This window comes from Balaenoptera physalus (assembly GCF_965194825.1).
Source record: "Balaenoptera physalus genome assembly, chromosome: 3".
In the NCBI taxonomy this organism is placed as follows: domain Eukaryota; kingdom Metazoa; phylum Chordata; class Mammalia; order Artiodactyla; family Balaenopteridae; genus Balaenoptera; species Balaenoptera physalus.
In genome coordinates this window covers 67,563,613-67,576,736 of record NC_138890.1, presented here as the reverse complement: position 1 = coordinate 67,576,736, position 13,124 = coordinate 67,563,613, and the positions used below count along the sequence as shown (strand labels likewise).

Below are 13,124 nucleotides of genomic sequence, written 5' to 3'. Positions count from 1 at the left end.
ATTCTTCTAGGCCAAGAGTGACCTCATGTCGCCTATTACCTTGTGACGTGGTTTTTTGTTTTTTAAAGCAGAGCTGAAGGCTAGATGGCCCAGCCAAATGGAGCTTACTCTGCTCTGTTAGGGAACATTGGTCTAAGACCTTGAGGATGAGATAGACACAGTAAACCTGTGAGAGCACATCCAGTGCCTCAACCCGGCACAGTTTGGGACATTCTACTCTTTGCCTATGGTGTGTGTGGGAATGTGGGTTATGTTTCAGTAATGGTAGTATTTGACCTTAAAGCACAGCTCCAGAGCGATGCCAGGCAGCTCCTCACCAGGCCATCAGCCATTAGCCTCTGAGCTGTGTGTATGTATGTATGTTTGTGTGTGCATGTGTGTACACACATGTGCAGAGACCCACGGGACAGTTCTGTCTCATCAAGGAAAAGACTGTCTCCCACTGGTCCTGCCATGTCATTGTTAACCACAGGGAGTTCCCTGGGACCTGGCTATTGAGGCCCCAAGACACACCCCTAGAAACCCCAAGGGACTGGGGCAGGAAGGGCCTGGCCTCCTTAAGAATAGCCCCGTGGAGAAAACAGCACCCCCTACAGGCTGGCAGCTGATTTATTGGACCCCAGTTCCGTAAGCCACAGCCAAAACTTTATCTGCCAATCTTATCCTATTACCAGGTCTCTTGCAGCTTTCGAAAAGACTCTTTGGGTACAGTAATTCCCCAAGAGGGAACCCAGCCTTGGAACCAACCATAAGTAGCCATGAGGTCCAGCTGCCTTCCCCTGCCAGGTGTGAACAGGATCTCCAAAGACAGATAGCACCCTCCAAGGGCCTGGGGCAGATGGCTGCTGTGTGCACATGGCCACCTTCTGTGCTGCATGGTGTTGACAGGGCTTCTTGGGCCCCTCTTCAGGGAAGGAAGGGGGACCTAGAACCATGGCCTCATGGCCTCCAGTAGGAGAGCAATGGGGAGCTGGCCCTTACCTCACCTTTCTCAGCACCCAATTCAGAACTCCTTTCCTTGCTCCATTCCCCAAAGAGACTAGGCTTGACCCACTACCAGGGCCAGCTTCATGGGCCTCAACCCATGCAGTCACACAGCACCCCACACTTGGTTTTAATCCTCTGCTATTGATGTCTTGAAATTCTTTTTTTTTTTTTTATAAATTTGTTTATTTATTTTTGGCTGTGTTGGGTCTTCGTTGCTGTGCACGGGCTTTCTCTGGTTGCAGCGAGCGGGGGCTACTCTTTGTTGCGGTGCGCGGGCTTCTCATTGCGGTGGCTTCTCTCGTTTCGGAGCACGGGCTCTAGGCACGTGGGCTTCAGTAGTTGTGGCACGTGGGCTTCAGTAGTTGCAGCACGTGGGCTCTAGAGCGCAGGCTCAGTAGCTGTGGCACACGGACTTAGTTGCTCCGCGGCATGTGGGATCTTCCCGGACCAGGGCTCGAACCCGTGTGTCCTGCATTGGGAGATGGATTCTTAACCACTGCACCACCAGGGAAGTCCCGACATCTTGAAATTCTTAATCATTTTTCAACAAGGGGTCCTGCATTTTCAGTTTGCACTGGGCCTGCAAATTAGGTAGCCAGTCCTGTTTACTACCTTTGCTCATGCAATGCCTGGCTCCACATCTAACAGCCTTCCTCTTTCCTTTCTTTCTCTAAGTGCTATCTATCCTGCCCAAAGGCAATGTCCTGACAGAAAAATATTTTAAAAAACACAAAGGAGAGCACATTATCTTTGGAAGAGCTTTTCTGCTTGACTGCAGATGGAATGTTGATGGTTGATAATGGACGGGTTAACACCCCTACCAAACTTGGGATTTTCTTGGCTCTGTCCAAGGCTAAAGGCTGTGGTGTGGGGGAGACCTTCTGCCCCTAGTCCTGGTGTCACATTCCTTGAAGAAGTGTAGGGCGTAATAAACTCGTTTTGTCTGGCCTTTGGAGTTCTTGTCCAAAGCGGTACATGGGTACAAGGTTAAGTTCTGAGGCCCAAGTTGGTATTTACTTGCTATGACTTGAGGCAAACACCAGTCTCAGAGCCTAAGTTTACTCTTCTGGAAAGTGGGTTACACTCCACATCATGAGGCTTTGGGGCCGCAATCACTAACCTCTCTGTGTGTTGGGGCTGATCCCAAGATCTTTTCTGACACTTTGGCGAGTGATGTTTTAGAAGTGGGTGGCCATTAATTCAGGTACCTGTCTTGCCTACCCCTTCTGACCCGTGGCCTGGCAGGGCACATGAATCTGGCCATACAGTTTTGGAGGGTTTGTGCCCTTTCCCCTGAAGCCTATTCAGGTACCCCAGTTGAAGCAACACTACTCTGGGTATGGTTTCAGACTTATCCTCAGTTGTGCCTGAGGGGTAGAGAGCAGAGTTTCTGGTCCACGTTGTTTTTCTTCTGCAGAGCTGTGTTTGGGCGTCCCGCCTGTAACCAGCATTGTGAGAGCAAGGAGAGGCAGATTTATGAATCTTGTTATTGTCTCCAGGATGGGGGTGTTCTCAAAGACATTATCCTCAACATCACAGAGTGGCCCCTTTGTGGAAGGAAGTATATAGGAGAGGCTTCTCTCAGGTCTCAGTACTCAGAAAAACTGAGCTTTTGCAGAATGAGTTTATCACTTTGACACCGTGATCCTGAGAGCTGAGCTGCTGGGATATTCAAAGCCAGATTTCAGGGATTCCCTGGCAAGCAGACAGGCCTTTGGGCAGGACAGCCAGAGGTCAGTCTTACCCCTGGCTTGGTTATTTTGTAACCCCTCCTCCCCTGAGATTTTCATTTGCCCGGATTCCCTTAGCTTTTTGTGGTACACATTTCCCTTGTATGTATCCTTATAAACGCCTCTCTCTGCTGCAGATGGGGCATGATATAAATATGTGAATTCATTTATAAATCTATTTCAGGGAAGTTGTGAGGATTAAGATCTAAGTTGCTTTGGGAATGTCATGGGAGCAGCACCACGGCTGAGTGGGGCTGGGATTGGGTGGGAGGCAGGGGATTTTTCCTATAGTCTGGATCATCTTGCCACACACGGCAACGCCCCGACCACAGCCCCGAAATACTTACTGGCACCACCTGCTTGTTTTATAATTAATGAAAGCTCACTGAACACACTGAAATTTCTGCAGCCTCCCCTTGAGATTTTGCTGAATTGAGTTAAGAGCTGGAAACTGAAACTCTGCCTCAGACTCTCATTCTATGGGTCCACAAGCAGGGACTTGCTAGGGCTACCGGAGCCCATGGGCCCTGGGGAATGGGAGGGACCGCACTTCTGTGAGGGCTGCATGGGAAGGAGGGTGGAGGAGTGCAGAGGGGAGATAAGGAGCACTGGAGAGTGGTGGGAACCCCACCCCTAGCACAGTGGAGCCCCGGATCAGGCCCTCAGTGTGGCCTACGGTATAAGTGGGCCAGGGAGCACAGGGTTCTCTGGAGGATTCTGTTCAGAAAATATAATCACAGGACCGTGGGGACCGCGTGCACTTTTCAACAAAGTAGAGGAATCTTTTACAACTGGATCATGTGACCATGCCCTCTACCCTGCCCTGCAGGCATTTCAAACACCTACCCTCCATGCTGGGACGCCTTCTGAAGCAGAAATGGCATCTTTGCTTCATACTGCTTCACAGCTGAGGGGTCGCCAGTCAAAGCCATGCCTCAGCTCACTTCTCAATACACGATGTAAGCAGGGCCAGAGGTATCACCCTCCTTTTCGGAAGAGGAGGGTGAGCCTCAGGCAGGACAGTGACTTGCCCCAGTAAATGGTAGCGTCAGGAGTCAACCCCAGGGCTGCGAGGCCTATGCCCTTTGCATAAAAGTGACAGCCTGGCACAGGGGAGGAGAGCCTGCCTGGGTGTCATGCTGTGCCCTTGGAGCTGGGCTAGAGGATTGGGCTCACACTTCACGTTTTCCCTGGCAGTGGCGTCTGGTGTGTGAGGATGATTGGAAGACGCCCCTGACTACCTCCCTGTTCTTCGTAGGCGTGCTCCTCGGCTCCTTTGTGTCTGGGCAGCTGTCAGACAGGTAAGGGTACTGGGAGGGAGGAAAGGTGATTGTCAATTCACTGCCTGTCTTGGGGTTGGACTGAATTTAGGGTATTTTCACCCAGAGAAAGGGAGGCCCCTTAGGCCACCAAGTGAGTGATAGGAGGAACCACGATGTCTCCTCTGTCCTCTGCCCTCAGCCCCTTGCGGGGACCCATTGAAAAGTGGAGCCCTTATATCACCAAACCCCTCAAAAATATACACTGCTGCCTCCCCACTGCCTCCCCACCCCACCCCTAGCTCTTGGATGCCTTGTGATCGATCCACAACCAGCCATCAGCCAGAGTCAGGGCCAGACTCTGGGGAGTACCCTTCCCTAACAGTGCACCCACCTCTGCTGTGGGTCAGGCCCCTGGCTGGACACTGGGGCCACAGAGCTGACCCAGGCTGGTTCTGGGCCTCCTGGGGCACACACAGTCAGGAGGAGACAACATCGTAGCTCTGGGAGATGTGCCCTCACTGGCCCTTGAATGTTCTTGGGTACCAGAGCAGGGAGGTGGGAGTGCTCAACGGCAGTGTTGGGGAAGGCTTCCCAGAGGAGTGGCTGTCCCTCCCCCAGTCATGAAGCCCAATGGGACCCCAGACCCAACAGACTGAGAACTGAGTTTGGAAGATGGGGTGGGAGACTGTTCTGCTCATACCTGTGTTCCCTTCTAGCCATTGGACACTATCAGAAAGTCAGATTAAGATTCTTATAAAAAAAAAAAAAAGACTTAAGCCAACTATAGTGTCATTAATGGATGTTGCTGGAAGCTACACTTTCCATAGAGCAGTGGTTCCCAATTTGGGATGCACAGTAGAGCCACCTGGGAAATATTTTTAAGTCCCAATACCCAAACTGCATCCAATTGTCTACATCCGGACGATAAGCATGTTGGAAGGCAGGTCCTGGCACCGGTATTTTTTAAAGCTCTCTTGATTCCAGGAGTAGCCAAGGCTGGAAACCATTGACATAGAGGGACTCTTGGTTCTGGATTGACAGAATTCTCATGTTGCTGATATTAGATATATCTGCAATCTGTACTGTACTTACATTCCAGAAATGTGGTGGCAGCTTCTACCTATGACTCATTCTAAAGAGTAGATTTCCACATGGTCCTTGCATAAGCTGCTCTGTGCTTTCGAGATATGGTGCCTCTTACAGGAGGCTCAGAATCTCAAAAGTTACCTCCTGGGCAGATGGATGCCTGAGGCCTCACCAAGGAAGAACCTGGGAGGATGTGACAGGAAGAAAGCCTGTCACAGCCCTGAGAAAAACAAAGTCTGCAGCAGTGCCTGACTCAGGGTTTCCACATGCCCTGATGAGAGTGCTGCTGTGAACTTCACGGGCCATGTCTTGTGCTGTGCTGTACTCTACAGGTTTGGCAGAAAGACCATCCTCTTCTCAACCATGGCTGTGCAGACTGGCTTCAGCTTCCTGCAGTTTTTTTCCACCAACTGGGAGATGTTCACCACATTATTTGTCATCGTCGGCATGGGCCAAATCTCCAACTATGTGGTGGCCTTCATACTAGGTAGGAATGACTTCTGACCTACAGGGCTCCTTACAACCCTCTGAGAGGCCTAGGAAGAGGGGGCCACTGGAGAGGGCACAGGGAGTGCTCTTAGCACAGAAGGAAGCACCTCATCTCATGGGCTGTGCTTCCAAAATGTGATCAGCCTCGGGGATATATGTGCTGGTGGTGGAGGCTCTAGCCACAGGTGCTTTGATGGGTCGCAGGCAAGGCAGGCACGCACAGGGAGCCAGCTCCGTGCTGGGCCCTGAAATGTGACAATGAAGAAGAGCTGCAGCTGGTAAGAACCAGCCAGGTAATAACTGAGACACATTTCAGGAGCACAGGGCTCGGGAGAGGGACAGAGGAGGGGATCTTGAGGGAGAGACAGCCTAGGGGTGTCTTTGATCTGAGCTATGAAAGCTTGAGGTTTCTGCCTGGGCTGGGGCTAAAGGGTATTCCTGGCAGCTGGGCATGGCCCATGGAGGTACTTAGGGTAGTTAGTGTGCCCATTACACAGGTGGAGGAGGCACGTGCAGACAGGAGTCCAGTGCCAGCCAGCCATCGTTGGGCAGATCTGGCCTCACCCCTAAGTCAGAGCCCACCCCCAGAGCATATCAGCTGCATGCAGGACAAGCCTTACTGCTGAGAGCAGTCCTATCTCCTAGCAGCACCCTTGCTTCTGGAATATCAGGCTGCATGAGGGGGACTCACAAGCTAAAGGTTGTGAGGAGGCCCCCAGGGCCTTTACCAGCTTTTCCTGGGAGGCAGCAGGGTGAGCTCCGGGCAGGTTGATAAGGGTATCCGCAGGAGTGAGAGTCCCCAGCAGGGGGCACATCTGGGTTAATAGACACCAATTCCCGTAATCTCCAGCGTGATCATATCTCCTTGTTGGCTGTCTCAGTTTGTCCCTATTGTCACAGCGTAATTACCAATAGTGCCCCTTTAATGTAAGTCTAATGATTCTTCTTGTCTCAAAAGTCTGAATCTAGTAAGATGATTCTGGTCACTTTTGAGATTCTGGATGACTCATTGGCTTTTGAGATCCTGTGTTCTCTTAGTTGAGGATGTGTACACCCTGTCACGTTGCCAAGATGGAACTGTTCAAATTCCACTCCTTTAATCATTTGTGAAGAGCCCCTCTCCACAGGCCCAGCCTCAGTGTCTGAAGAGGGAGGAGGGGAGGGTATGCTGAAGCCACACGGCCCCAGCAGAAGCACCCTCTTCAGCAGGCCCCAGCAGGATGGGGCCTCTCTCCTCCCTGCAGAGGGAAGGAGGGGAGCAAGATTTTCTTAAAGAGGGTCATTTGAGGAGAGGACCCAGAAAGCTTCCAGCTAGTGGTACTGGAAGCTGGAGATTGGAGGAATTCAGGACAGAAGTTACACCTCCTGATGCGTGATGGCCCCAAGGACACAGGGCTCTTGGACACAGCAGAGCCTGTTGTTCTCATGGTTTAAACCCTGCAGATTCCATGTTCCTTTTGATGACCACCCTCCCTATACCTGGAAAGCCCAATGGGTAGCTTTGCTTGGGCCAGAACATACCAGAGACTAAACAGAGGAATCTGCCTGACGCCAGCAGAGCCCTTTAGGAGGACCTAAAGAATCACCTGAAGTGGAAGGGCACAAGGTCATGGTGAAGCCAGAGAAGCCCCGTCATTGGGATCAGGAGCCAGGTGGCGTCTGTGCCATGCACGGCATCCCCCAGGTCCTGCGAATGGCAGCATTGAGACCTGCCTTTCCAGGGGCAAAGGGTGCTTCTGGAGCCATGGAGCCTCCCCTGTGTGAGTGAATGCGGCCAGGAGAGCCCACCCAGGCCTCCTGCAAGAAAGTCCCTGCCCAGCTGACCTTGACACTACAACCAACTTCCCTCCCTGCTCCCCATGATGAGACGAGTGAGAAGGCCAAAGGGAAAGTAAGATCTGTAAGATCAGTCAGAGCCTAGATGTACAAGCCAGAAATCAGTGGGTGGGACGCTGGGTGTAGCAGGCTCCGCATCAGCCTGGTCCAGGGCTGTGGTAGGGTGCACTCGGAGCCTCCCTGGCTATAGTATTACTCTACTGTGCTCTGCAGGAAACTACTGACTTTTGTGCGCTGGTATGAGCCTCCTTATATTGGGTTCTCAGGCCTGAACGTTTCAGTGTCGCTGAGAACCAACCTGCCCCCTGGAGCAGCCAGACTCGCTTGTCAGCGCCTGGGGTAGGGTGGGGTGGGGAAGACTCGGAGGAGGCTGACTTCTGGCAGTGCAGCAGCGCTCTCTGGTGTTCCAGGACTAGCATAGTCAAATTCAACTAAAAGAAACCTAAGCTTTGGATCCGGTCTGCGTTCTGTCTGGGCCTTCCCTTTTGCCCTCTGGCTCTAGGGAAGGGTTGGCAAGAGTCTGTGATGATAATCTCCCGTTTTAGGAGTCTTCACATTAATTCAGGAAGCTGAATTACTCCCACTCTCAAAGCAATGCAAAAATGGATCCTCTCCTTGCTCTGCTTTTTAACAATTATAAAGCCTGCCAGAGTCACAGAAGACAAGAAAAAGAAAGGAAGGAACGGTGCTACTTAAAGGAACAGAACATGGATACACCTGGAAGTGAGGGAGCTGCCAGAATGATGCTGGTTCAGGAGGAAGTGACCACTCAGGACCAAGGACACTGGCCCTACCCACAGTCTAGCTCCCACTCACAATCTCCTACTGTTTCCCAGAAATAATGCCTTTGACCTGTCCACAGCCTCTGGGTGAAATGCCAGCGGCATCCTCCTTTATCTCTCACAACCAGCTGCTTGAATTTATTTTGTCTCCTGTCTTGACTGATCCATTAATTCAGTATTTTCCTGGTACTCCTAACATCAACCTTCTCTGCAATATTTGTTCCAGCATGCTGAACTATTTAAAGTTCTGCTTCCTCTGAGGTCTAAATGAATTCTTCCTTTTGATAAGTGCATAACTGATGGCATCTTCCTTTAAACTTTGGCTACCAGGAAGCTCAGGCTGTGTCAACTACGCAGCCTTTATCAGCCACACAGTTATTTAATGGAGATATCGTTTGCATACCATAATGTTAACTCTTTAAAGGTGTATAATTCAGTGGTTATCAGTGTATTCACAAAGTTGTACGATCTTCAACTCTACCTAACGCCAGAACACTGTCATCACCTGCAAAAGAAACCCATCAGCATCACTCCCCTACACTCCTCTCTCCCCAGCCCCTGGCAACCACTAATCTACTTTCTGTCTCTATGGATTTGTCTATTCTGGATATTTCTGATAAATGGAATCATACAATATGTGGCCTTTGTGACTGACTTCCTTCACTTAATGTTTTCAAGGTTGGTCCATGTTGTAGCATGACTCAGTATTCCATTGTATGGAGATGCCATATTTTGTTCATCTCTTCATCAGCTGATGGACAACTGGGTTGTTTCCACTCTTTGACCAATTTGAAGAATGTTGCTATCAACATTTGAGTACAAGTTTTTTGTGGATCTGTTTTCAGTTCTCTTGGGTACGTACCTAGGAGTGGACTTGCTGGGTCAGGTGGGAATTTTATGTTTTACCATTTAAGGAACTGCCAGACCATTTTCCAAAGTGACCCATTACATATTTTTGTTCTTTTCTCCAAGGCATAGCTTTTCACCTTTCTTTGTATTTTACTTTAATGTTACCATTATTTTATTTTATTCAAATTATAAGCTACCTCAAAACCTTCAAGGGATGAGATGGGATATAAATACATTAAAAAGATGCTGAAATTTGCTGGCAGCCCTTGTTTGCACTGAACTGTGTGAGGGAAGAACCGGGGGGACCCAGGGAGGAGGAAGGACTCACTCCTGTCTGTCCTCAAGGGGCTCACATCTGGTCGGCAGAGGCAGCCATTGCAGTTGTCATAAAGAACGTGGGTCATGGCCTAGGAGTGTTGGGAGGAGCTCATATAACTTTTCTGGGTATATGCAGAAATAGGAAAGGTTACTTTTAACTAGAATGATCTGTGAAAGTTTGTAGGGGAGAGAGAGGAAGCAAGGGAATATCTGCTATTTTGATGAGAATTCTGAGTATTTTCTGGGGAGCAAAGAGAGGTTCTGCTGTCTTTCACCAGGTCTCCTGGTCAAAGGCACTGTACTTTCCAACATTCCCCTGACATCTGGCACATGTCAACTGTTTGACCAGGATGAAAGAATTAATTATTCCTGAGTACCTACCACATGCCAGACACCTGACTAGGCCCTTTATCTACATTATCTCAGTCCTCATAATAATAGCTCCATGAAGTAGGACTTATCAAAGTCACTCTAGTAGCAAATGAGCATCAAGGAGCCCAGGCTCTGCACATGACTAATGGAGGCCACTCCTATCCTAGGGCCCTTGGGTCCTACCCCATATCCTGGCAACTGCACCACAGTCTTGTTTCTTGAGCTGGGGTCTGCAGACCTCTGTTGGTCATTCATGGAGGGGCGGGTCCTGCCTCCAAGTGAAATGGATCCAGTGGTTCCTGGGCTGACTACCACAGAAGGGCCCTGATCAACATGGTAGTAAGCCTGGCACTCTCTGAGTCACTCCCTCTTGGAGAAAGTGCTCAGATTCTGGTGGTGGTGACAGGCAGTGGGCAAACACTCCTGGCCAAGACATGCCTCTTTGGCTTAGATGTCAGAGTCTCACTCCCAAGTGATACTCAGAGGCCCAACCAGACCAAGACCAAGTGGGCTTTGTCCTAGGAGTAAAAACCTAGGGGGTAAAGGAGGCCAGGACAAGGATCCCCAGTCAGCAGAGCCAGAGGTCACCAGTCACCTATCTCACTGCCAGCTGAACACATGGAGTTTCTGGCACCTGCAGGCCGTGAAACGTCTGCAGGAAACAGGACTCCTCTCCCAGTGTCCCTCAGAGGGGGCTGGTTGGCCTCTAGTGAGTTCAAAAACCAGCCCAGGTGGGGAAAACACAAATCCTAACTTCTAAAAGGCAGGTGTGGCCTCACCCATCTCCCACATGTCTCCACTAGGACCTCGGTTGAAGGACTGCTTGACAGGGCCAAGACTTTGCTCCCAGGTAATTTTTTGTCCTGGACAGTATCCACAGGTCAAACTGATCAGGCTTAAAACCTGGCTGTCCCACTTAGTACATATGTGTGAATTTAGACAATTTGCTTCAACTCTTTAAGTCTCAGTTGATAATGTGTAAAATAGAAGTAATATTAGTTCTTATATAATTGTTGTGAAGATTCAAAGAGATAATATATGTAAACACTCAGTCTGGAACCTGGCTCAAAGTGCCTACTCAAAACACTGCTAGCTATGAAGATGATGATGAAGATGATGATGATGGTGTTCAAGGCAGGGTGATTGTCTAAAAGTCAGTGAGCAGGAAGTCATGCTAACAAGGAACTATTCAGGTTTGTGCCATCTGTGTTGCTCCACAGAAAGGCAGAGGTGTAGATTTATGAAGCTTCTGTCCCCCATGGGTACTCTGCAAAGTTAGAACAACTCTGTTCTGGCCTGAGATCCAAGCTTAGAGAGGGAGATTATCGAAGAATCCAGTGGTGTAACTTCTCTCTCTTCTCTCATCAGGGTCATGGAAGTGTGAGGGAGCTCCCTTGGCCTCATGAGTCTGCAAGATTCTCACTTGGTCCTGGGCACTTTCTCTTTTCCACAGTCACATCCTCTGCTGCTTCACCTCTGAATCTCTGCTTAGGAATAAATCACCCCCTATTCATTCTCATGTCATAATAATCACAGCTGAAGTGTTTAGAAACCATGGCATGGTGAGTCTTCTTATGGAGTGGTAGGAAGGTCATTAATGAGGTAAGAAAAGATCTGGACACAACACTCACGATCCTGAAAGAAGTCTGGCCCTATTCCTGGAAATGAGCTTAGTGGCTGAGAAATGCCCTGGGTGGTTAGGGCTGTTGTCTGCAGTCCAGGTTGTGAGGGGTACACAATCCTGGCCATTTCTATCAGTCTAGCTTTTAGAAATGGCTGTTCAAGAGGGAACCACTGAGGCACATCTTCAGTTATGCTGAGTGAAGAAGAAGAAGAGAGGTGAGGACAGGAACAGGTAGGAGGTGAGAAAGGAAAACCAACAGAAGTAGTAATTTTACTGCTTCTCTGGAATTAGCCCTAAATTCCTTAGCCTGTGTTCAGGGCATCTAAACACGATTGAAAAACTCTCTCTTGAAAGCCAAGCCTGAATGACCTTCGAATGATCTCTTTTGTAATTTCTGGGCTACTTCTCGGTAGTGGTGGGCAGATCTCAAACAAAAGACGGAGCTGTTGCCATTGGCCAGATCTCCGCCCTGGGGCAGAAGACCGAGAGTGAACTCTGGGTAAAGGGCCTGGAGTTTTGTGACAACAGAAGGAGCTTGTTCTTGGACTCCCTGTCTCAAATCAAGCACCCCAAGGAGCAGGCAACATCTCTGGAAGAAGTGGGGCTGAGCGATCCAGTGTGGTGCTGAGCAGAGCAGGAGCCTTTCCCAGAACAGGGCCGGATGCCAAGCAGTCTTGGACCTTTGTGGTGTTCTGGGAAAGCTCTGTGAGCTCCTTCTGTGTGCGGACAGCTCCAGGGCTGCCGCCTGCCAGGCATAAGAGCAGCTTCTTCTTGTCTTTCCTTGGGCTGTGTGGACTGTGACTGCCTGGGGCTGAGCCCTGGGCACAGTGTAGCTGCAGCGGAATTCAGTCCTGGGTGCTGGGGCCCTGCTCTGTGCACCTCCAGAGCCAGCTGGATCCTCTTTATCATTTCTCAGCGCTCAAGGGTGGCTAAGGGTGTCCTAACACAACTCAGTAACTGAACTCTCCACTGTTTCCGAGAGACCCGTGTCTGCTTTTTTACAGTGGAGAATTGTGGGAAAGGCTGAATGCCCCATAATCCACTCGCCCTCAGAAAAGCCCCCCCCCAACCGCCCCGGTCTCCTGGGACACCCTTTCTGTTCCTTACCCCGGGGCTCTTATTTTGGAAATGTGGCATCCTCAGAAGAGGTTACCTCTTAGGGCTGGGCATGATGTTCCTATGACATGAGGAAGCCTTTAAAAAATAAAAATCTGTGGCTCCTTTAAAATCTCATGGAAACTCATCCTTCTATGAGGTGGTAAGTCTTGGGTCACGTCCCACCTTCCTCCACCCTGACCGCTCCTGCTCTGGGCCATGAGGCAAACACCTTTTCCATTTTCTAAGTGGTTATGTTTTAAACTCTAACTGCCAGGTAATGATGTAAAAAGCAAATATTAAAGTGAGTTAAAATGCTAATACTCCTCCCTTGTTTTGAACAGGAACAGAAATTCTTGGCAAGTCAGTTCGTATTATATTCTCTACGTTAGGCGTGTGCACATTTTTTGCAGTTGGCTACATGCTGCTGCCGCTGTTTGCTTACTTCATCAGAGACTGGCGGATGCTTCTGCTGGCGCTGACGTTGCCGGGGGTGCTGTGTTTCCCGCTGTGGTGGTGAGTGTGGCTCCGTCCCAGACAGCCCCCTTCTGCGGGCCAGCAGCCTGGAGCCCAGAGCCTTGGGCTGACCGTGGCGTGGGCTTGCTGATCTCACTGGAACGGGCTGGGGCCTCGAAGCCCAGAGACCTCTCACTGGAACGGGCTGGGGCCTCGAAGCCCAGAGACCGTTCGGCTC

The 13,124-nt window shown here is 50.1% G+C and overlaps 1 protein-coding gene across 8 annotated transcripts in view; it reads left to right on the top strand.

Annotated features, from left to right (window-relative positions):
- Window positions 1-13,124, top strand: part of SLC22A4 (solute carrier family 22 member 4) — a 58,090-nt gene that overhangs the window by 11,721 nt on the left and 33,245 nt on the right. For 6 of the 8 annotated variants that reach the window (XM_082455355.1, XM_082455354.1, XM_082455357.1 and 3 more), the window contains exons 2-4: window positions 3,915-4,018; window positions 5,398-5,552; window positions 12,775-12,946. In XM_082455355.1, coding sequence (XP_082311481.1) covers window positions 3,915-4,018; window positions 5,398-5,552; window positions 12,775-12,946 — 431 coding nt within the window. The remainder of the gene's footprint in view (window positions 1-3,914; window positions 4,019-5,397; window positions 5,553-12,774; window positions 12,947-13,124) is intronic. The other 2 variants (XM_082455353.1, XM_082455358.1) reach the window with 2 other exon arrangements.